The sequence below is a fragment of the Ctenopharyngodon idella genome, chromosome 2, assembly GCF_019924925.1.
Source record: "Ctenopharyngodon idella isolate HZGC_01 chromosome 2, HZGC01, whole genome shotgun sequence".
NCBI lineage: Eukaryota > Metazoa > Chordata > Actinopteri > Cypriniformes > Xenocyprididae > Ctenopharyngodon > Ctenopharyngodon idella.
This window is the reverse complement of record NC_067221.1, coordinates 3609263-3632772: the sequence shown is the minus strand read 5'-3', so window position 1 is coordinate 3632772 and position 23510 is coordinate 3609263. Positions and strand designations below refer to the sequence as shown.

General features: G+C 35.4%; 2 protein-coding genes across 3 annotated transcripts in view; both read left to right on the top strand.

Annotated features, from left to right (window-relative positions):
* LOC127522225 (uncharacterized) overlaps window positions 1–23510 on the top strand; it is an 884749-nt gene that overhangs the window by 112317 nt on the left and 748922 nt on the right. Inside the window, exons 22-27 of the mRNA XM_051911962.1 lie at window positions 2360–2530; window positions 2895–3068; window positions 4983–5156; window positions 6709–6879; window positions 8798–8971; window positions 9952–10125. Coding sequence (XP_051767922.1) covers window positions 2360–2530; window positions 2895–3068; window positions 4983–5156; window positions 6709–6879; window positions 8798–8971; window positions 9952–10125 — 1038 coding nt within the window. The remainder of the gene's footprint in view (window positions 1–2359; window positions 2531–2894; window positions 3069–4982; window positions 5157–6708; window positions 6880–8797; window positions 8972–9951; window positions 10126–23510) is intronic.
* Window positions 1–23510, top strand: part of LOC127522286 (NLR family CARD domain-containing protein 3-like) — a 94130-nt gene that overhangs the window by 15520 nt on the left and 55100 nt on the right. The window contains exons 1-2 of one of the 2 annotated variants that reach the window (XM_051912088.1): window positions 22138–22214; window positions 22791–22898. The gene's annotated coding sequence lies outside the window, so the exon portion shown is untranslated. Of the gene's footprint in view, window positions 1–22137; window positions 22215–22790; window positions 22899–23107; window positions 23193–23510 lie in introns of those variants that run through there. The other variant, XM_051912079.1, reaches the window with a different exon arrangement.

Genomic DNA, 23510 nt, shown 5'->3' with positions numbered 1-23510 from the left:
TTTTATCAAAAATATCTTAATTTGTGTTCTGAAGATGAACGAAGGTCTTACGGGTGTAGAACGACATGAGGGTGAGTAATAAATGGCAGAAATTTCATTTTTAGGTGAACTAACCCTTTAACTCATCATAACAGAATCAAACATTAAGTCTGTTAGAACACCATCAGTGGAAACAGCTGATTCGTCACGTGGGTTTAATGTTCGCTGTCAGAATTTATTCAGAATTTATCCATCGCTCGTTTCTGATGTGGTACTTAAAGATGTGCATAAAAACAGGGTGATGAAGTCTGGACTTTAATTAGGCCATTCCCAAACTTTAATTTTCTCATTTTTCGACCATTTTCAGGTTGCTTGTTGTGAATCATTCAGATCAAAGACTTTCACAGCTCTACAGTTTTAGATAATTGAAATCTTGAAAGTGATGTTGATGTCTAACATATTAAAGTTCTCTGTGCCTTTTGTTTGTCTCCATATTCAGTTGTCAGTTTTTACAACTAACTTTCAGTACATTCATACAAAGAACAAAATAAAATTCACATTTAGGATTTCTGTTGTTCAGGTTTAACTGATTAATCATCTGAATGTTTTCATTCCTGTTCTAGACTCTCTAACTGCAGTGTAACAGAAGAAGGTTATAAAGCTCTGGCTTCAGCTCTGAGATCAAACCCTTCACACCTGATAGAGCTGGATCTCACAGGAAATGATCCTGGACAATCAGGAGTGAAGGAGCTCAGTGATTTACTACAGGATCCAAACTGTCAACTGAAGACACTGAGGTGAGACGGGATGAAATAATTATCAAAATTAGTTATATTCAGGCTAAATATTCATAACAAATATATTATTTTAGTTATACAATGAGCTGAACAATTTGTTGCATCAAAATGATCAAGATCAGATCAGATGCTGCAGGTTCTGCATGATGATGATAACCGTCAACACAGTTTAGTTGTGTTTCAAGCTACAGGTCAAATAGACATTATGGGTCAGTATATGTGCTGTTCTGGAGTATGGTATACTTTGACAATTAACATGCACAATTTTGTTTTTGTGCACACTTCTCATTAAAAATTCTAGATAATCTTTCAGTCAAATTGTTTTCTGAACACAGTTGTTTTCCATCAAGCTCAGATTCACTGTATCTCTACAGCAGGTCTATGAGTCTCCAGATGTTCACAAACATGCAGTTTCACAAGCCAGTTTTCTCTGCTGATGTTTCTCACTCCTCCTGCTTAAAAGCCAGAAAGATCTTGAGGCCTTAATTTCACACTCTGTATTCATACTGAAAATCATGATCTAGTGAGCTTTTGCCCTTCTGCTCTGTGGGACGTTTCTGTTCTTATGAGTTTGCTTTAGGACTGAGTGTCGCTCGAGTTTCTTTTAAATAACTCTATTAGACTTTATTTTCAAGTATTTATATATTTGAAGTGTTCATTTGCAAAAACCGATAAACGCCACTTTAAAAAAATAATTAAATAAATAAAAAAACTGCTGTGTGTTATTCTCCACATATAGCACGTTCTGTACCCTAAATCCATTTGGTCATTAAAGCCGGTATTGTCCACTGTCAGGCATCACGAGTTCACGTTTTACAGCAGAAACCGACAAGCGCCCTTGTTGTTTGTGTACAGAAACCGGTAAGTCCGTTTTAGCGAATCAGCGCACAGTATTCAGGTCAGGTGACAAGGCTTCTAGTCACTTCAGAAAGACGCGCTAGCTGAGGGAAGTTTTGTCAAAGCTGACTAAAAGTGATCGAGGATTTATAATTTCGACTCCTGTAAAACCTTGTACACCATACACGTCTTACATGATGAACCCTTGGTGTCCTTTTGCGTGTGTGTGTGTGTGTGTGTGTGTGTGTGTATGTGTGTGTGTGTGTGTGTCGATCTGTTAGTGTGCGCGTTTGTGTGCACACGTGTGTTTGAGTGTGTTTTAAATGCAATTACTTGGTTTTGTTTAACTCTGAAACATGAAATGTGGAGTTTAATCTGCTTTTGCTAAAAAACAATCTTTTAATAAATATAAAAAACATACTTTCAATGAACTTTAATTTTTTAATTTACCTGTATTTTTTGGAGTTATTATTACTTAATCAAAACAACCCAACTGCAGTCTGATTGATATTACTTGGAATGCACAATAAAAAAACATGATTTGTGAGAATTAATAAAAATGGAGTTAACTGTTTTTGCAAATGAACTCTTCATTTATTTGTGTATTTAAATGTTCAAAGAAAAGTGTTACATCTAAATAACTAACTAGAGCTTGTCTTTAGTACAATAATTGAGTTTTTTATCTTATCAATCATGTTTGTAATGCAACAGACATTTAGTTGAGAACTGAATTGACTCTTCTGCAGGTTTTTGAGTGCTGCTGCAGATGAAGCCTGTCAGTATGTGGAGAGAGTTGTGGGTAAAAACCCGTTACTCCTGAGAGAGCTGAATCTGAGTGAACATGAACTAGGAGACACACGAGTGAATCAGATCGCTGCTCTACTGCAGGATAAACACTGTCAACTCAAAACACTGATGTGAGTATTGTTCATTTATTTAAAATATTACATTACTTTTAATTGTAATATGACTGTAATATTTCCTCACATATTTCAGTCAGAGCAGTTTTTTTTCTCAGTGTCACACAGAGCCACAGCAATGTAAAGTAATATAATTAAACAGGACATTAAAAAAACACAATTTAAATGTGACATCAAGCTTTAAATATTTAATTAATAATTTAATTATTATGAACCACTTTTCAACACATCTGGCTGGAAAGCTTCAAAGCTTCATGAAGTTTCCCTGTTTATTTGTCAGCAAAAGTCTGCTGGATGAAGCTAAACATGTTAGTTGATCATCATAGATCTGAGTCATTGACTTTTCTCTTTCTGTCTTCAGTCTGAGTGAATGCAGAATTACAGAGAAACAGTGTGTCATCCTGACTTCAGCTCTGAAATCAAACCTGTCACACCTGAGAGAGCTGAACCTGAGCGGGAATGAAATAGGAAACACAGGATTGAAGCACTTATGTGACGTACTGAAGGATTCACACTGTAAACTGGAGAGATTGAGGTCAGTAACTTTCTTCACATACAAGAATCAAAATGCTTAAAATCACTTCAACAGTTTAAACTAAAACACTTTATACTCAATATCTCACAATGAGTCTGAGTTGAAGTCTGGACTTTAATTAGGTCATTCCCAAACTTTAATTTTCTCATTTTTCTCATGTTGTGAATCATTCAGATCAAAGACTTTCACAGCTCTACAGTTTTAGATAATTGAAACACTGAAAGTGATGTTGATGTCTAACATATTACAGTTTTTCTCAGTTGCTTTGGCACATTTCTCGAATCATCCTTACAATTTGCAAAACAGTATGTTCATTTCTAGAAACAATTTGTACAAACAGCACAACAAATTGGATTACCTGCAAAAGCCTGTAACTTGCTCAAAATCCTTAGTTCATCTTTCAAAAGCAAGTATTTATGTCAGTGAACATATCAGTGCTGTCAGAATGACAAGTCCTTGTGTCATTGTTCTCGAACAAGATAGTCAAAATGCTTAGCCATGTTATCAATATAACAGTGATGAATATTTCAGATGTAAACTATGGCTACAGTTTTTATGACAGTGATTGAAACTGCCCAAGACTGCACTTTGTCTGTATGGCATATATCAATTTTAACAGTACAAATGGACACATTACTGTATATGGGAGATTGATTGCAAAAGACTGGACAGGATTCACAGTTTTGTATTTACTGTTGGTCTGTCAACAAATCACTGTAAAATGTCCTTGTGATAAAAAAGACAAGACTATATACATACACTGTATATATGTGTTCATGTGTATAGTATGTATCTGTATAAAGTTCATTTAGCCTACTATACTGTATGTGTAAAGCAAGTGTAATATGCTACTGTAAGTGTAAAAATGCTACTGTAATATTAAGATTATAGCATGCATATCACATTAGTGTGCAGTGCACATTGCTGAAATACATACCTGATATGTCTATGAAATGCTTGAATGATTGAGGAAAAGGTTTTTCTCCAAACGTTCAGCTGCACCTTTAGACCTTCATAAGCCATTGTATAAGGTCATGATTGAGAACATTGTTTACAATAGTGGTCCTTATTTCACTAGAAACGTTCCTACGCCCTTTGCCTTATCTACCTCTTCCTCTGTTTTGCCTCTCTACCCTTCTACCACACATCCTTACTCCTCTTCTTCTTTCCAGCTGTTGACCCTGTTTGTTTCCATGATGTTCTTCCATTATCAGAAATTGTAACTCTTGTGTTGTGCTCTGTCTATATATGCTTTCCAGTTGGAGATTCATGACATGCATCTTTTAGCTGCTTTAGAGAACTGGTTGGGTCATTGGTTGATCTAATGCTTTACATTCCCCTGAATACATTAGTGAAATTCAGGATTCACCTGCAAAATTCATCAATTCAGGACACATTTACAAAAGTCTAATAATATACTTGACACATTGTGATAACTAGGTCAACCATTTTGCATTTAATGACTTGTGCGATGAACTAATGACTAGATGTTTTGAGGGGTAAGACTATTCAACAGAGAACCATATAATAAATTTTGAGCAACATGACATTAGCAATTGATAATGTAGGAAATAGCAGACAATTGTACATAATCAGTTGCATGAATGTACCAAAGCATTTGCAATTTGTTCAAAAGAACGAGAAACTGCTTTTATGATGTACAAGTGACTAGATGATGTGGAGGTTGAACAAGTAGTTTTGAAAATTTCAGTCCTGATCTGAGAAATGTGCCAAAGCGACTGAGAAAAACTGTAAAATTCTCTGTGTCTTTTGTTTGCCTCCATATTCAGTTGTCAGTTTTCACAACTAACTTTCAATACATTTGTACAAAGAACAAAATAAAATTCACTTTGAGGATTTCTGTTGTTCAGGTTTAACTGATTAATCATCTGAATGTTTTCATTCCTGTTCTAGACTCTCTAACTGCAGTGTAACAGAAGAAGGTTATAAAGCTCTGGCTTCAGCTCTGAGATCAAACCCTTCACACCTGATAGAGCTGGATCTCACAGGAAATGATCCTGGACAATCAGGAGTGAAGGAGCTCAGTGATTTACTACAGGATCCAAACTGTCAACTGAAGATACTGAGGTGAGACGGGATGAAATAATTAACAAAATTAGTTATATGCAGGCTAATTATTCATAACAAATATATCATTTTAGTTATACAATAAGCTGGACAATTTGTTGCATCAAAATGATCAAGATCAGATCAGATGCTGCAGGTTCTGCATGATGATGATAACCGTCAACACAGTTTAGTTGTGGTTCAAGCTACAGGTCAAATAGACATTATGGGTCAGTATATGTGCTATTCTGGAGTATGGTATACCTCGACAATTAACATGCACAATTTTGTTTTTGTGCACACTTCTCATTAAAAATCCTAGATAATCTTTCAGTCAAATTGTTTTCTGAACACAATTGTTTTCCATCAAGCCCAGATTCACTGTATCTCTACAGCAGGTCTATGAGTCTCCAGATGTTCACAAACATGCAGTTTCACAAGCCAGTTTTCTCTGCTGATGTTTCTCACTCCTCCTGCTTAAAAGCCAGAAAGATCGTGAGGCCTTAATTTCACACTCTGTATTCATACTGAAAATCATGATCTAGTGAGATTTTGCCCTTCTGCTCTGTGGGACGTTTCTGTTCTTATGAGTTTGCTTTAGGACTGAGTGTCGCTCGAGTTCTTTTAAATAACTCTATTAGACTTTATTTTCAAGTATTTATATATTTGAAGTGTTCATTTGCAAAAACCGATAAACGGCACTTTAAAAAAAAAAAAAAAAACTGCTGTGCGTTATTCTCCACATATAGCACGTTCTGTACTCTAAATCCGTTTGGTCAGAAAAGCCGGTATTGTCCACTGTCAGGCATCACGAGTTCACGTTTTACAGCAGAAACCGACAAGCGCCCTTGTTGTTTGTGTACAGAAACCGATAAGTCCGTTTTAGCGAATCAGCGCACAGTATTCAGGTCAGGTGACAAGGCTTCTAGTCACTTCAGAAAGACGCGCTAGCTGAGGGAAGTTTTGTCAAAGCTGACTAAAAGTGATCGAGGATTTATAATTTCGACTCCTGTAAGACCTTGTACACCATACACGTCTTACATGATGAACCCTTGGTGTCCTTTTGCGTGTGTGTGTGTGTGTGTGTGTGTGTGTGTGTGTGTGTGTGTGTGTGTATGTGTGTGTGAGAGAGTGTTTGAGTGTGTTTTAAATGCAATTACTTGGTTTTGTTTAACTCTGAAACATGAAATGTGGAGTTAAATATGCTTTTGCTAAAAAAAAAAAAACTTTTAATAAATATAAAAAACATACTTTCAATGAACTTTCATTTTTTAATTTACCTCTATTTTTTGGAGTTATTATTACTTAATCAAAACAACCCAACTGCAGTCTGATTGATATTACTTGGAATGCACAATAAAAAAACATGATTTGTGAGAATTAATAAAAATGGAGTTAACTGTTTTTGCAAATCTCTTCATTTATTTGTGTATTTAAATGTTCAAAGAAAAGTGTTACATCTAAATAACTAACTAGAGCTTGTCTTTAGTACAATAATTGAGTTTTTTATCTTATCAATCATGTTTGTAATGCAACAGACATTTAGTTGAGAACTGAATTGACTCTTCTGCAGGTTTTTGAGTGCTGCTGCAGATGAAGCCTGTCAGTATGTGGAGAGAGTTGTGGGTAAAAACCCGTTACTCCTGAGAGAGCTGAATCTGAGTGAACATGAACTAGGAGACACACGAGTGAATCAGATCGCTGCTCTACTGCAGGATAAACACTGTCAACTCAAAACACTGACGTGAGTATTGTTCATTTATTAAAAATATTACATTACTTTTAATTGTAATATGACTGTAATATTTCCTCACGTATTTCAGTCAGAGCAGTTTTTTTCTCAGTGTCACACAGAGCCACAGCAATGTAAAGAAATACAATTAAACAGGAAATTAAAAACACAATTTAAATGTGACATCAAGCTTTAAATATTTAATTAGTAATTTAATTATTTCAGTTACTGTAGAGGGAGATCAATGGTTTTCTTCCAGAGCTTAGAAAACTCTACAAATAAGTGATAGATTGAAAAATCAGCTGCTCTATAAACACAGAGATGTCTTTCCTAACTTTCACAGGTTAATTCTGTGTAAATTAAATATAAGTGTGTATATATTGATGCTCTTTTTGAACACGACTGCTGAATGTGATCATGTTTACTGATTGCTGGTGTGTAACAAAGTTTTTTGTGACATCAGAACTGTTCATAACTGCTTTCAGTTTAATGTTTGTATTTCACAAAATGTAAAATGTTTAATTTTGGTGCAGCATTTACTGTAACTTTTGAACAAATGCATTTTAGAAATCTGTGATCAGAATCTGCCTGTAATAAGATCCACTGAAGGCAAGTTGACTGAACACAAGTGCAGCTTTATTCTAGTGATGTTACTCCTGATATCGAGGCTTCGAAGCTTGTGTCGAGAACATCAGGTTCTTCCCGCCGGAGCTCCGTATCGAGGCTTGTATTGTTTTAGTGAAATGACGTCACCGGTGACGTTCGAAGCCTCGTTTGAGTGAAGAGCTTCGAGAAGGTGTTCATTTTTGGTGGAACAATGTTTTTTTTTTTCCTCTCGTGTTACACAAGCACTTCCACTTCTCTCTGTCCAGTCCACCTTAATCACTTTCACTTTTTTATCCGGTTTAAAAAAACTTTGTTTTTTCTTGTATGTTCAACAACAGCATTGCCCAGTTACAAAATTATGAAACATTATAAAACAACACTGAACATAAATACTTCACAGAACTATTTATTTATTTATTTGTGTATGTTAATGTATCATGAACCATGTAACACACATTTTGGTGCTGTCAAACTCAAAAAAAAATGTTTTCCTGCACCATAGACACTAATAAACAAACAAGAAACACTTGAACACAATGAACCAATGAAAACGTGTCACATGAAACAAGGAACCAATCAGAACATGACACATGAACAGGGGGAGCACATGACAAGATCACATGAGGAGCAAGACTGTGAGAATTATACAAAATAAAAGACATGAAAACATAAACTAAACTAAACCCAGAACAGACGTGACACTGCCTCACGGTGCAGCACTAAAGCAGATGAACCTTTTCCAAAACTTGTTTGATTGTCTTCTGCTTCAGGAAATACTTTCATTCCTTAATCTGTTAATGTTAGTTTATACAATTATTCATTGTTCATGTTCGTTCACAGTGGATTAACTAATGTTAACAGAAATCTTTTGCATTTAAAACTGTATTAGTAAATGTTAAAATTTACATTAAGGTTATTAAATGCTGTACTAGTATTGTCCATCATTGGTTCATGTTAACTAATGTAGTTAATGTGAACAAATGAAAGATTATTGTAAAGCGTTAGTGAGTCGACAATGTGTCTGAAAACAACCGACATAAACACATTTGTCCCAGTGATCAAACCAAGAGTGACATTGACACGAAACAACCTTAAAGATGATATGAAATGAATGTGTAAACTAACATAAATAGATTGATGATTTCAAACTTTGTATTGTTACAATGTCGTAGTATATTTAAATGAACAATGTGTCGTCTTTCTCCATGTTACCTGCACCTGGATATCCCTGTTTATTTGTCAGCAAAAGTCTGCTGGATGAAGCTAAACATGTTAGTTGATCATCATAGATCTGAGTCATTGTCTTTTCTCTTTCTGTCTTCAGTCTGAGTGGATGCAGTATTACAGAGAAACAGTGTGTCATCCTGACTTCAGCTCTGAAATCAAACCCGTCACACCTGAGAGAGCTGAACCTGAGCAGGAATGAACTAGGAGACTCTGGAGTGAAAAACCTCAGTGATCTACTGATGAACCCACAATTCAAGCTGGAGAAACTACAGTTAGTATCATTATACTGTATTTACTGTTTAATTTATTTTAAGACAACAGGGCACAAGTCACATCATTTGTAGCGCTGCATCTCCATCTGAAGAAAGATTCAGAAATGGTATTAACAGGTTTGTATGTGTATCAGTAAAAAGAGCATTAAACTTTAAAGCATTTTAAACTTTGTGGCCATAAAATTGTTTCATATGCTGGAATCTGACAAATCTTTGCTGTGAAACAAGACAGAAGTGAGAACAGACTAAAAAACAGTGTAACAAATTGTCATGAATGGCTGGTTGTGATGAAGCTCACGACGATGGAGAATACAATAACACTGTCTTTAATCACAAATCTAACATGTAGGAGAGATAAAACACAACCACTTCAACATAAACGACAGAACAATGAACAGACAGAACTAAGAGTTTAAATACACAGACAGAGTAATCAAGGTAAAACAGAACAGCTGCAGGAACTAATTAACAACCAAGAACACTAACTAGGGAACACACACAGACAGCAACACCATGATAATAAAACACAACAAAACTGTTACACAAATAGATTATTCTGAAATGTTACATTTATACTGGACTAATGGTACTTTTCACTAAATCTTCTTTTATTAAACAAAATGTGTATTTAGAGATTGTAAATTACACTCTAATGACTAAATAATCAATTCATGTATAAGATATTCTTACATTAATAATGAAAATAGTCCATTTAAATGTTAATTTTCTATTGTTTCTATATTGATCCTATATATTCATCTAGAGTGATAAATTCAGTTATTTTTGGGAGTGAGGACGGATCCAGACTTGGATTGTAACTAGTATCCTCAAATGCTCCTGTCTTGGTTTGTTCGTTTATATCATTAAGTTTCCATGTTTTTGCTGGTTTATTAGTGACTGTATGACATTTATTCATGATTCATTTAACTCACACATGAACTGAACATGGATTTGAGTCATTTTCTCTTTCTGTCTTCAGTCTGTATGGATGCAGTATTACAGAGAAACAGTGTGTCATCCTGACTTCAGCTCTGAAATCAAACCCGTCACACCTGAGAGAGCTGAACCTGAGCAGGAATGAACTAGGAGACTCTGGAGTGAAAAACCTCAGTGATCTACTGATGAACCCACAATTCAAGCTGGAGAAACTACAGTTAGTATCATTATACTGTATTTACTGTTTAATTTATTTTAAGTCAACAGGACACAAGTCACATCATTTGTAGCGCTGCATCTCCATCTGAAGAAAGATTCAGAAATGGTTTTAGTTAAAGGATTAGTTCACTTTCACATGAAAATTAGCCCAAGCTTTACTCACCCTCAAGCCATCCTAGGTGTATATGACTTTCTTCTTTCTGATGAACATAATCAAAGAAATATTAATAAATATCCTGACACATCTGAGCTTTATAATGGCAGTGAACGGGATCAATGAGTATGAGCTGAAGAAAGTGTCTCCATCCACATCCATCCATCATAAATATGTGCTCCACACGGCTCCGGGGGTTAATAAAGTCCTTCTGAAACGAAACGATGCGTTTGTGTATAAAATATCAATAATTAAACAAGTTATAGTTCAGATGTGTGTGGAAATGATGCGTTGTGACTGCAGAACTTTTAGAGACGTTTAAAATTGTGCAAAACAATCCTGCACCCTGTTGAGGCCCTGTTATAAAACACAAACAAACAGTGTTACTTTAATTTAACATGAATAGTTAGTATGTTACTACACTGAAACCGTTAACGATGTTTTGTTTTTTATAATTGATAATAATGACACTCTGCTCTGGTCAAGGTTACGTTCTTCATGAAGTAGCGGCGCGCGTGCGACCAATAGCAGTGTAGCTGCACAGCCCCCTCTATTGGTGAATATAATCACTACACGATTGCTCCGATAACCAACAGGCTGCTGTATGCTGGTTGGTCAGGCTTTTTTGCAATGCATTTGTGGGTTGTTTTGAACGAGCTGTAAGCTGTGTGGAGTATGTTTATTATGGATGGATGTGGATCTTCAGCTTATACTCATTGATCCCGTTCACTGCCATTATAAAGGTCGGATGTGTCAGGATATTTATTAATATTTCTTTGATTATGTTTATCAGAAGGAAGAAAGTCATATACACCTAGGATGGCTTGAGGGTGAGTAAAGCTTGGGCTTGGAAAAGCCAACTTAAGCCGGGGACACACTTAAAGTCGGCATGAAGCGGAAGTTGCGATTGGCTTTTCTTCTCTACTGTGACGTCTATCTGAGTGAAACGGCATCTGAAATGAGAGGGCGGTACTTGATTTCTTACTTCGGGAATTGATTGGATCGTTGGAAGTTGGGTGTTGCTAATAAAATGGAGGCAGATCTGAATGCCTGTTTGGGAATTTCTCTCCACCGGACTCACTGCGAGCACCCTCACATTACTGTAAGAACCTTATTTATTGAGGATGACGAGGACGATCAACGGCACTAAACAGCGAGAGAGAGACTGACTGACGGTGTGTGTCCGCCATTATAGCATGTGACAGGAAGAGACGATGAGTCGTTTTGAGGGGGAGAGCAGGTTAATGTTTTTGATTAAAGATTACGAGGGCACATGAATTTCAAAAAAATAATTAAGTGCACGGATAAATTATTGATAATAAATACTACAATATTCCATAAAAAAATAAGAGTTGTCAATTTTGATTTCATGCCGACTTTAACGATTGTACGGCCGATTATGAATGTAAATTGATACTTATGACTGATCGCGCTCAAACGCGTCCAGTCAGAGCCAGTTGCGTTCAGTCGGCGATTACAGTCGGTGTTCAGATTCCGTGTGTAAGTATTTAAATCTGCTTCAGTCGCAGGAAACAATCGCTGTGTGTTGAGCTCAGTCTTAGGATGTTTTAGCTAGTCGTTAAATGTGTGCCCAGCTTTACTGAAATGCTGTTTAAACTTATTTTTCTGAGAATAACATTTCTGACTTTAACTCCTCCTAGAGCTTTAAAGCTAGAACTACCAAATTCAGCTCAAACCTTCAGACTGTTCTGACTTAGTGTGCTTTATCTTTTCTAACTGATCGGACTTACGGTTTTCCTAAAAATGACTATTAAAACTCGGAAAAATCCCATTGACTTTCACTGATGGAATGTTCAGATGAGCCACGACTGTTCAAACTCCAGCTGACAAAATTCACATTTAAACACACTGAAGCCCATTAGACTCAATTAAACTGACATTCTGTGAACTATTTCTAATCCATTGAAACTCATTCAAACTCATTTAATCTATCTATCTATCTATCTATCTATCTATCTATCTATCTATCTATCTATCTCATAGCAAACCCCCAGAATACCCTAACAACCACATAGCAACACTCTAGCAACCACCCAGAATACCATGTAACATGTAGGAGAGATAAAACACAATTTTATATTAATCTAGAGTGATAAATTCACTTATTTTTGGGAGTGAGGACGGATCCAGACTTGGATTGTAACTAGTATCCTCAAATGCTCCTGTCTTGGTTTGTTTGTTTATATCATTAAGTTTCTATGTTTTTGCTGGTTTATTAGTGACTGTATGACATTTATTCATGATTAATTTAACTCACACATGAACTGAACATGGATTTGAGTCATTTTTGTCACAGGTTCAGGGTGTGACACCGGCTCTTCCTGTTGTTTGTCTTGTCCTGTCATTTTTTTGCAGCTCGTGATTGGAGTATCAGCGCTACGGTGCTTAATCACGAGCTGATCTCCCACACCTGTCGCTCGTTCCCTTTACCCTTTATGTGCCCAGCTGTGTCTATCCCTTGTTGTCAGTTGATCACTTCATGTCGCGTGGACGTTACATGTCGGTACTGCATTTTGGTTTGTGTTTTACCTGTTTGATTTTGTGTTCAGGACCCGTAGACGAGGAGTTTCTAAGCAAGTTAGATTCTCTTGTTGGGCTCGTGCTCGTCTTCCGCTGGGTCGTCCTGTCTCCTGCTTTCTCGGTGGTCTCTCCTGCCTGTGTGTCAGCTGTCGTGTGCGCAAGACACAGCGAGAGCCACCAAACAGTTTCCTCAAACTGTCACCAGTTACTTTGACTATTATTTTTGGTGTCTCAGGTTTCACCCTGAATAAACTTGTTCTTTTGTTCACCGCAACTTGAGTCCTCCTTTCATTCACCGCGCGACAATTTTCTCTTTCTGTCTTCAGTCTGTATGGATGCAGTATTACAGAGAAACAGTGTGTCATCCTGACTTCAGCTCTGAAATCAAACCCGTCACACCTGAGAGAGCTGAACCTGAGACTGAATGAACTAGGAGACTCTGGAGTGAAAAACCTCAGTGATCTACTGATGAACCCACAATTCAAGCTGGAGAAACTACAGTTAGTATCATTATACTGTACAGCAGTTACAGTGAGATTGAAGTTTATTTATTTTAAGACAGCAGAGCTTATGTTTCATTCTTTATAGCAGTGCACTTTCTGGGGTTTCCCTGTTGGTCACATCTAGTTAAACAGATATGCAGAAACCTGCCTTTTCAACATTAGAATAAAGAACAGAGACATCAAATAAATAGTTAAAAATGAAAGAGTAGAAACAGTATCTTCAGCACACAGAACTAGTGTAACTGGGTTTCAAAACAGACTATTGGAAACTAAATGCTGCTGAAGCTCTTCAATAAGATGATCATCATAGATGTGAACTATTGTTATTTCTCTGTCTTCAGTCTGAGTAGATGCAGTATTACAGAGAAACAGTGTGTCATCCTGACTTCAGCTCTGAAATCAAACCCGTCACACCTGAGAGAGCTGGACCTGAGCTGGAATAAACTAGGAAACACAGGAGTGAAGCACTTATGTGTCGTACTGAAGGATTCACACTGTAAACTGGAGAGATTGAGGTCAGTAACATTCTTCACATACAAGAATCAAAATGCTTAAAATCACTTCAACAGTTTAAACTAAAACACTTTATACTCAATATCTCACAATGAGTCTGAGTTCACATTATATTTGTGCAAAATTCTTCACATTAATGATTTGTTTGTAAGATAATCTCTCTTCCTCTGTTTGTGTCTTTCTAGTCTACGGGACTGTGGCATTACAGATGTTTCTTCTTTAACTCAGTCTTTGACTAACTCAAAAGCACTGCAGTTTTTAAAAGATCTTGATCTGAGTGAGAATAAGATAGGAGACTCAAAGCAGCGGCTCAGTGACGTGCTACGAGACTCAAACTGTGTCCTGAGGTGAGGAAACATCACTGTGATATTAAAGAGATCTTCATTTACCTCTGATATGTGAACAAACCTTTCAGATTTTTGTGAAATGAAATTATCATTAAGCTTCATTGTAACAAAGGGTTTGTGTGAGAACAAAATGTGAAGTTATTAAAATGTTCAACACAAAGGAGGAAAGAGAACAAAAGCACACTGTCACAGCTTTATTCAACAACACCTGCTTCATTAACTGTGTCAGTAGTGAATCATTTCAGTTTGAAAATAGACTTGGTCAGATTGTAGGAAAACGCTGCACTCCTGCTAAAATCAGTGCGTTCAGCTTCAGCTCACAGCCGTCCAGCCTCACATGAGAAATGTCTCTGTCTCTAGTGTGTTTTTACTTTGACAAGCAACACGTCACACTACTTTACACTCACTTTACTTTCAGTTATTTACTAAGAGCCCTACAAACATGTTTAAACTAGAGGACAAACGGCTTTAACTAAAGGATTGTGTTTTAATTCAGAATATCATTTGTATTTGCTCCCTGTGGTTTATTCATACGCCGTACACTCATTAGTTTCTTCTTTACAGTCACTCAATAGGAGTCACACCAATACAAACACACAAACATATCAACGTGATTCATGGTTTAAATGTATTATATTTAAAACACAAATATCTCTGCAAGATCATGTAAAGTCAGTAATTAATCTGATTACAGGAATTTAATGTAACTTTTTACTCAAAACAGTGATTGAAATATAGTAATTAATTTGCACTTTGAACACTGATTGTTTTCTCTTCTGTTTCACCTTACAGAGTAGATAATCAATCACCAAACACCTCTGGTGGATTGTTTAAATCATTGTTTAAATCTCTGAAATCATCATGAGAGGAGCAGTAATCATCAGGTGATCCACAGAAGAGTCTCACTACTGTGTCTATGAGGAGAAATAAATGTGTGACTAATGTGTAAATGTGTTTCATACAGATGGAAGAGACCCAGACTTTACAATGAAATAAAGCAGCATGTGTATTAGAAACATGTGATATTGAATGATTAATGTTGCTTTAGTATTCAGACAAGTGATTTTTGTTTTATTTAAAGGTGAACAGGAGGAAGAAGCTCAGATGAGTCTGTCAGCAGAAATCTTCAGGCTCTTCAGTATCAGGCCTACAAATATAATAATGTTTGGATTGAACTCATCCAAAATGATTAAAATGTTTATAATCATAAACGTGATTGTCAAGTATAGCACATAAATGTGTCAAAAGATATAAAGTCTACATGTTACTTCAAACATTTACATGATCTCTATTACATTTTATATACAGAATATATTTGCTTATTTTTGTTATTCTGTTTTATTTTATATTAAGTTATCTATGTGTCTGTTGTTAATGCACAGATATACAGTATATTGTCTTTGTTCTGTGGATGGAGTCTCTTCTAGTCAGACCAACTAAACATTTTACCAGTTAACAGCATTTGTGTGTCTTTCACTTGCTCTGGTCTAGATCGTCCAATGCACTTTGTTTAGCAATTATAATTTCACCACATTTACATTCACATGCAAATAAAAGCATACATATAAAAAGTTCAGATTAATTGTTTTTGTTTGAAAAGTTCACTTGTCTGTTGTATTATTGAAGCTACATGAGCAGATGCAGAGAGATTCTCCTTCTTAAATAAAGGTGAAGTTGTAGATGTTAAACATAAAATCATATGAGCGATCTTTAGGATTGTTGGAGAAGAAATCATGCTGGGCTGTGTTTCTCTAAGCATTGTGAGCCTCCAGCTTCCAGTATGAATGAAACAGAAATGACATGAGAATGTTTAGCTCTCCATCTTGCTAAGATCGCCTCATTTTGGGTGAAAATAGAAAAATAATAATACTAAAGTACTTTGTAACGTAGTAACTTGAATAGTTTTTCCAGCAAACTACTTATTTATTCTTACTTGAGTCAAATTATTTTTCAGTACTTCTTGTACTCAAGTAAATTATTTCTTAAATAGCAATACTTTCCCAGGGTCTCTAATACAGACTACCTTCTGTCCTCAGTAAAGTGTAAACTACACAAGTCTGGGACCTTGATTAATACAAATTTCAATTTCAATTGCTAGCTGCATTTATTTTTGTGCAAGTGAGATGAGTAAAGAGAATCTGTTGCATAAATCATTGTCTGTCTGGTGTCTATAAGCAGTCTGGTCCTAATACAAAACAAAAGGATTGAATGTACATAACAAATACATACCTCAGGATCTTAGATTAAAGTCCAGAAACAGGGAATATAACAAATGCACTGTTGAAATGTCACTTAAAATGGTCTTAAACAGGATTTAGACACATGTGGTAGAATATCCTCGCTCCAGTACAGTAGGTTTCATTCAGCTGGTTCAGAACCCTCCTGAAAAACACACGAAGAAGAGGAAAACGAAAGGAAATATTGCAATGGAATGCAAGAAGTTTAATTGCCAATGGATAAAAATTCCAAAAAATTTATAACAAATCAAGAAAATAGTCCTGACATTATATGTGCTCAAGAAATGTGGCTTAAACCTCAATTAAATTTCTTTATTCATGGATACATTGCAGTCAGAAGAGATAGAAATAAAGGAAATGGTGGTGGGGTAGCAACATTTATTAAACAAGATATTGGGTATAGAACAGTTGAGGTAAATGGGGAGCAAGAGGTTGCAGTGGTGGAAATATGGGAAGGTGTACAGAGTATTAAAATAATTAACTTTTATAATCCATGTGACAGGTTAAGCAAAGATAAGCTAGAAAATATTGGAGGAAATGGAAGTCATAAAGTGGTATGGTGTGGTGATTTTAATGCACACAGCACATTATGGAGGAGTACAAACACAGATTACAGTGGATTGATGGAGACATTAGTGAGATTAGTGTGTATCAATGATGGAAGATTTACAAGAGTTGATTTGTCACAAGGAAAATATTCGATGTTAGACTTAACTCTAGTCTCTGAAAGTTTAGCTGGAAAATGTGATTGGAAAGTATTAAATCAAAGTACAGTTGGTAGTGATCATTTCCCTATCAGCAGTACAATCGGTTTAGATATAGTACAAATTGTGGTGGAAAGAATGCCAAGGTGGAAATTTAAATCAGCCAACTGGGACAAATTTAAGGAGTTATGTCATAACATAATGTCTGAATTTACTAAGTCTATGGAAGATGTAGAGGATTTTAATCATAAGATATGTGAAGTTCTTCAGAGTACTGCTAAAGAAGTAATAGGTAAGAAGAAGGCTGGTAACAGGAAGAAAGCCGTCCCATGGTGGAATGAGGAGTGTAGTGAGACAATTAGTAAAAGGAATAAAGCGCTTAAGAGAGTAAGAAGATCATTTAATCATAATGATTTTATTATTATAAAAAAGCACAGGCCATAGTGAGGAGAGTAATACGGACATCTAAGAGAAATTATTGGGGGGAATTTTGCAACAATATTGGGGAAGATATTGAAATTAATGAAGTTTGGAGTATGATAAGGAAAATGGGAGAGAATAGCAGCATACCTGTATATAATGATAGACTAGTAATATCAGACATCGAACAAGCGGAGGCGCTAGCAGAAACATTTACTAAAGTGCACAGTAACTCAAATTTGTCAGATGAAATGAGGAGGTATAGGGAACAGATCCTGAGTAAGAATCCTCAACTATTGGAAGAAAAAGGACCATCTGGATGTACTTTAGATTCAGAGTTTACTCTGTATGAGCTGAAGAAAGCGCTTGCAGGGGTTAAACAAACTTCACCAGGAAGAGATGATATTGGTTATGAGATGGTAAAACATCTATCAGAGACATCATTAAGTATAATTTTAAGCCTCTTTAACAAGGTGTGGGAGTCAGGGAAGTTACCAGCTGACTGGAAGCATGGTGTTATAGTGCCAATCGCAAAGCCAGGCAAGGATCGTACACAACCAAATAACTACAGGCCCATAGCATTAACATCAAACCTTTGCAAACTGATGGAACGTATGGTAATGAGCAGATTGGTGCATATCATTGAGAAGAAAAACCTTTTCTCCCCATATCAAAGTAGTTTCCAGAAAGGGCGAAGCACAATGGACTCTGTGCTCTGTTTGGAAGCTGAAATAAGAAAGGCACAAGTAAACAAGGAAGTGTTAGTAGGAGTATTTTTCGATGTTGAAAAAGCATACAACATGATGTGGAAAGAGGGACTTTTAATAAAATTAGAAGGAATGGAAATAAAAGGAAGAATGTATAATTGGATCAAGAATTTCTTGTTTAAAAGAACTATACAAGTTAGTTCTGCATTTTCTCAGATATGTCAAATAGAGAATGGAGCACCTCAAGGAAGTGTTAGCAGTCCTATTCTGATTAATCTAATGATTAATGACATTTTTACTCAGATAGACACGGGGATAGGAAGGTCCTTGTATGCAGATGACAGCGCAATGTGGGGCATGTGGAGAAGTGTGTGCAGAACGCTGTTAAAAAAGTAGAACATTGGGTTAATGAATGGGGTTTCTGTTTCTCTGTAGCAAAAACTCAGGTGATCTGTTTTACAAAAAGAAAAATCAATCCAATAATGAATATTAAAATGTATGGACAACAATTGGAGCAGGTGTCAGTAATTAGATTTCTGGGAATGTGGATGGACTCAAAAATATTCAGAAAATGGTAGACAAAGGTAAAAAAGCGATAAATGTAATGAGGTGTTTGGCAGGAGTTGAATGGGGGGCATGTCTCTTTCAGTCTCTTAAAAAAAAGTATATACTGTGCACTGAGAAGAGCAGCTATTGATTATGGCAGTATGGTGTATAGTTCTGCATCTAAAACACAACTTTTAAAGATTGAGGCAATTCAATCACAAGCACTGCGAATATGTTGTGGAGCAATAAGATCATCTCCAATAACAGCAGTACAAGTAGAGATGGGTGAAATGCCTCAAGATATCCGAAAAATTAAAGATGAGATACTGGATTAATATAAAGGGATACTTGGATAGTCATCCAGTTAAGAAAGTTCTGAAGGATTGCTGGGAATATGAGTATAAAAAACTATCGAGCTTTGGATGGACTGCTAATGAGGAGGCACGGAGTATGGGAATTAGTGACATCAATATTGCCCCTTCTGTGGCAACTTCAGCAATTCCTCCTTGGCTTTTCCCTATGCCTGTAGTTGACATTCGGTTATATGAAGAAAAACATAACAAAGAAATATGTTAACAAATATAGCAGTGCAGCAATACATTGAACAAACATATTATAGCATATTACAGATATACACGGATGGCTCTAAAGATCCTGAATCTGGAATAACAGCAGCAGCTCCAGTCTATATACCCCAATTCAAAGTCAACATATCAAAAAGAATTTCAGATCATATATCTGTTTTTACTACAGAGATAACAGCAATATTTCAAGCACTTCAGTGGATAGAAGAAGTACAGCCGACAAGAACAGTAATTTGTACAGACTCCCTTTCAGTTTTAAATAGCTTGTTAAGTGGAATATCAACAGCGAGACAAGATATGATATTTGAAGTGATGCAGAGTCTATTTAGAATAAGACAGTCTGGAATTATGGTAAATTTCCTATGGATACCATCACATATGGGTGTGGAAGGAAATGAGGAGGTAGACGATCTGGCTAAACAGGCTTTGAAACATGCACAAATTGACATTAAAGTGTCATTGAGTAAAGCGGAAGTAAAAGGGTTAATTGCAAATGAAACAAGAAAGAAACGGCAGAAGGAGTGGGATAGTGGAACAAAAGGTAGACACTTTCATCATATTCAAGAGAAAGTAGGTCTAGAAAGAAGAAAGTCTGGCAACAGGAAAGAAGATGTTTTAATGTCAAGAATGCGTATTGGACATTGTTCATTAAATCAGTGTCTGCATAGAATGGGGAAGCATGAAAATGGAAACTGTGATAAATGTGGTCAAGCAGAATCAGTAGAACACGTACTTATAGAGTGTGATTTAAACTAATTCAAGCTTTAAGATCTTTCGGAATAAATAATTTGTCTCTTCAGGTTCTGTTAGGAAATGGCCCAAAACAATCATGGATATTTCATGAATTAATTACTTTCTTAAAACAAACAAGACTGATCAATAGAATTTAGAATAGAGTTGTATTTTTTTTTTTTTTTTTTTTTTAATTATTGTTTTCGAACTTCCCAACCATTATGCGCTCCACACTCCTATCCAGTAGGTGGCGGGAATGCACCATTTAAGTTGGTCTGTCAACCGCCATTAACACCAGAAGAAGAAGAAGAAAACGAAAGTAACGTTACATCACTATGAACAACATCAACAGAGATACCAAATAAACATGTTGCTTTCTGGATTTGATCCGTGCGATGTTCCAGAAAACATTAACAATGATAACCAAATCTAACACTCGCGATCATTTATGAATATTTAATCCACAATTCATCGATCAGCAAGAGATTTTGAGAACGACGCGCGCTGACAGACAACAAGAGTAGGAGGAAAAAGAGGACGTTTATATAAAATACTTATAAATTCTCTTCGTAGTGGACAAGACTTCAAGAAAGTAAGTGAGGGGGTGGGGGTGTATTTTTCAATAACCCTCAATAATAAACTTATTGAGAAACGGTTATTGAAAACGAATATGATTCTGAAGGATTTCTCTTCCGGTTTAGTCTGTTGATTTTGTGATGCGAAATCGAAAGTATTTTTGAACCAGACATTTACAGTAAACATGTAGATGAAGCCTAACTTTTTATTTTTTTTATTTTTTTTTTATTATTATTAAATCGAATATTTCAGTTCATATATTTCAATTGTGATTAGTAGTTATACAGTATGACCATTATAATTCAGGTTACTTTTACTCTACTTTGTACAAATGATTCTAAACCAATTATGAATTCAACGATCATTGTGAACTTGAAGTAATGATTAAATGACAAACGATTAAATAATTAATAAAGATTGGGTAAATATGACTGTAAAATTATATTAAACTGCAATAGAGAATATAACAAATTGAGTAAATTTCTGTTTCCCAGTGAATTCATATTTAGAGTCATGAGTCAGTTAAACTCATTAAACAATCTGAAATTATTAAGACCATTCAGTTATTTTACATGACAATATATTTGTAACTCACTTTATTTTATTCATTGTTTTTTCTGTTGTTTCTAACTCATCATTCTTCATTATTTTCTTCAGTAACTGCCATGTTCTTCATCTCTGTAAAATCTTGTCATTTCCAGGTCCTGCTGAACGATTGATTGTTTTCTCAAACCAGTGCTGATCAGAGGAGCGAGGAAAGGACTCTCTCTCTAAGATGAGTCTCTCAGAGAAACACAGGTAAGACTGCGTCTGTTTCACACAATCATTTTAAACTCTACTGGAGTTTGTTTTTTCCTGTGAATAACAAAACTTTAAGCATTGTTTTATATTTCTTCAATTTTTAACTTCTTAAATTAACTCTGACATTGTTTATAAAACTCTGTTTGTCACAGGACTCTATAGACAATATCACAGTTAATAATTTGTTAATTTCCTTCTAGACGCGACCACACTGAATTAATCCAAATACATGACTTTGGTTTTTAGATCATAAAATTATTGACAGACATTAGGAAACAACTATACACTTAATTTAATTGAAGTATGCTAACAAAACTGTGTCACACACACATTTCTGCTCTCCATTTCTGTCAATAAACAAAAACTTGACATGTTCTCTTAAATCAGAGTCAAGTATTTTTTAAATCATCAACATATTTAATCTCACTCATGTACATTAAAGAAATTGTTAATCCATTGTGAGCCGGTAAAATAAATGATTGATAACTATAAAACTGTAAATTGTGTGAGTGTGTGCATTTCTGTGGAGGATTAGATAAAGACACGGATGTGTTTCAGACACAGTTGAACCTCCTTTACTAAAGTGTTTTTCTCTCTGTTCTTTGTGTCATTAGTGTAAGATCAGGATCACATGTGTCCAGCTCTGTGTCTCTGAAGAGTGATCAGTCAAAAGGAGAAGTACCACCAAACTTCAGTGAGGAAAAACCATCATCTAATAAAAGGTATTTTGTGTGTGTTTACATTGTAGTGTTGCATTATTTGTCCACAGTGGTGTATGTGATTGAACTTGACTGAATAAAACAATAATTAAATTCAATTCAGTTCACATTTATTTGTATAGCGCTTTTCACAATACATATCGTTTCAAAGCAGCTTCACAGGGAGTGCATGTCAGCATTACAATTTAGAGTGATCTGTTATCAGAGTCGACTGTGTCCAAATTATGTAATTTCAGAAATGTACATATATGATCACGCAGTTAGCTAACAATGTAATAATGTAGGCTATTTAATTTACAGACACTGCTAGCAAATTAATTTAAGGTAGAAACAATGAGCTCATGGAAGTAATGAATACATGTTAGTAATAATTAGGATATATAGAAACTTCTATAATGTGCATGTTGATCCAGAGTTTGCTTCATCTGAAGTCCTCGCAAGGGTTGGCGCCGTCTCTTCACAGGTGTTGGTCATCTGAAGTCTTCATAAGACACAATAAACTCAATTCCTGGGAACCTTATGGATCTCATTCCAGTAACACAATTACACAGTGGTTTTTCAATTACTTTGTGTCATTAGTGTAAGATCAGGATCACATGTGTCCAGCTCTGTGTCTCTGAAGAGTGATCAGTCAAAAGAAGAAGTACCACCAGCCTTCAGTGGGGAAAAACCATCATCTAATAAAAGGTATTTCATGTTTCTAATTTTTGGTCACACGTTCACTGTTAAAAAAGTTGTATCAGTGAATACCAATCATGAAACATTTTTAGATCAAATATTTATCATGTTTTCAAGTTGTCAAGTTTTCATGGCTAATGGTTTTTTTTTTTCTAGCTTTCTGTAATATTTTGCCTAGAAAATCAGTATTTTATTTTATTTTATTTATTTGATTACAGGCTTCAATATGAGACATTAGACTCAGACGTTCAGACTCACAGGAACCACAAGAATTTCAAAGACAATCTCCTGTGGATCTTCCAGGTAGGAAAACACATTTTCATAAATGTTTAATATTTATACCAAACAAATATTATTTGTTATTGAACAAATGAATTTAATTTAATTACGCTTGATCACTTAATTTTCTTTTTAAGCACACTTTTTTTCTATTTGTGAAAAATAACAGCTGGTTAGCATGTTAGTGTTTTAACTGGATTTTTCATTTTTGCGGTATTATAATTATTGAATAAATAGTGTTCACCAAATGTAGATGTACAAATTGGTTTAAATTGTGTTATTCTGTCTTTTCTCTTACTTTTGTTTGTAGGATATTGAGAGCAAAATAATCAAATTTCTGAA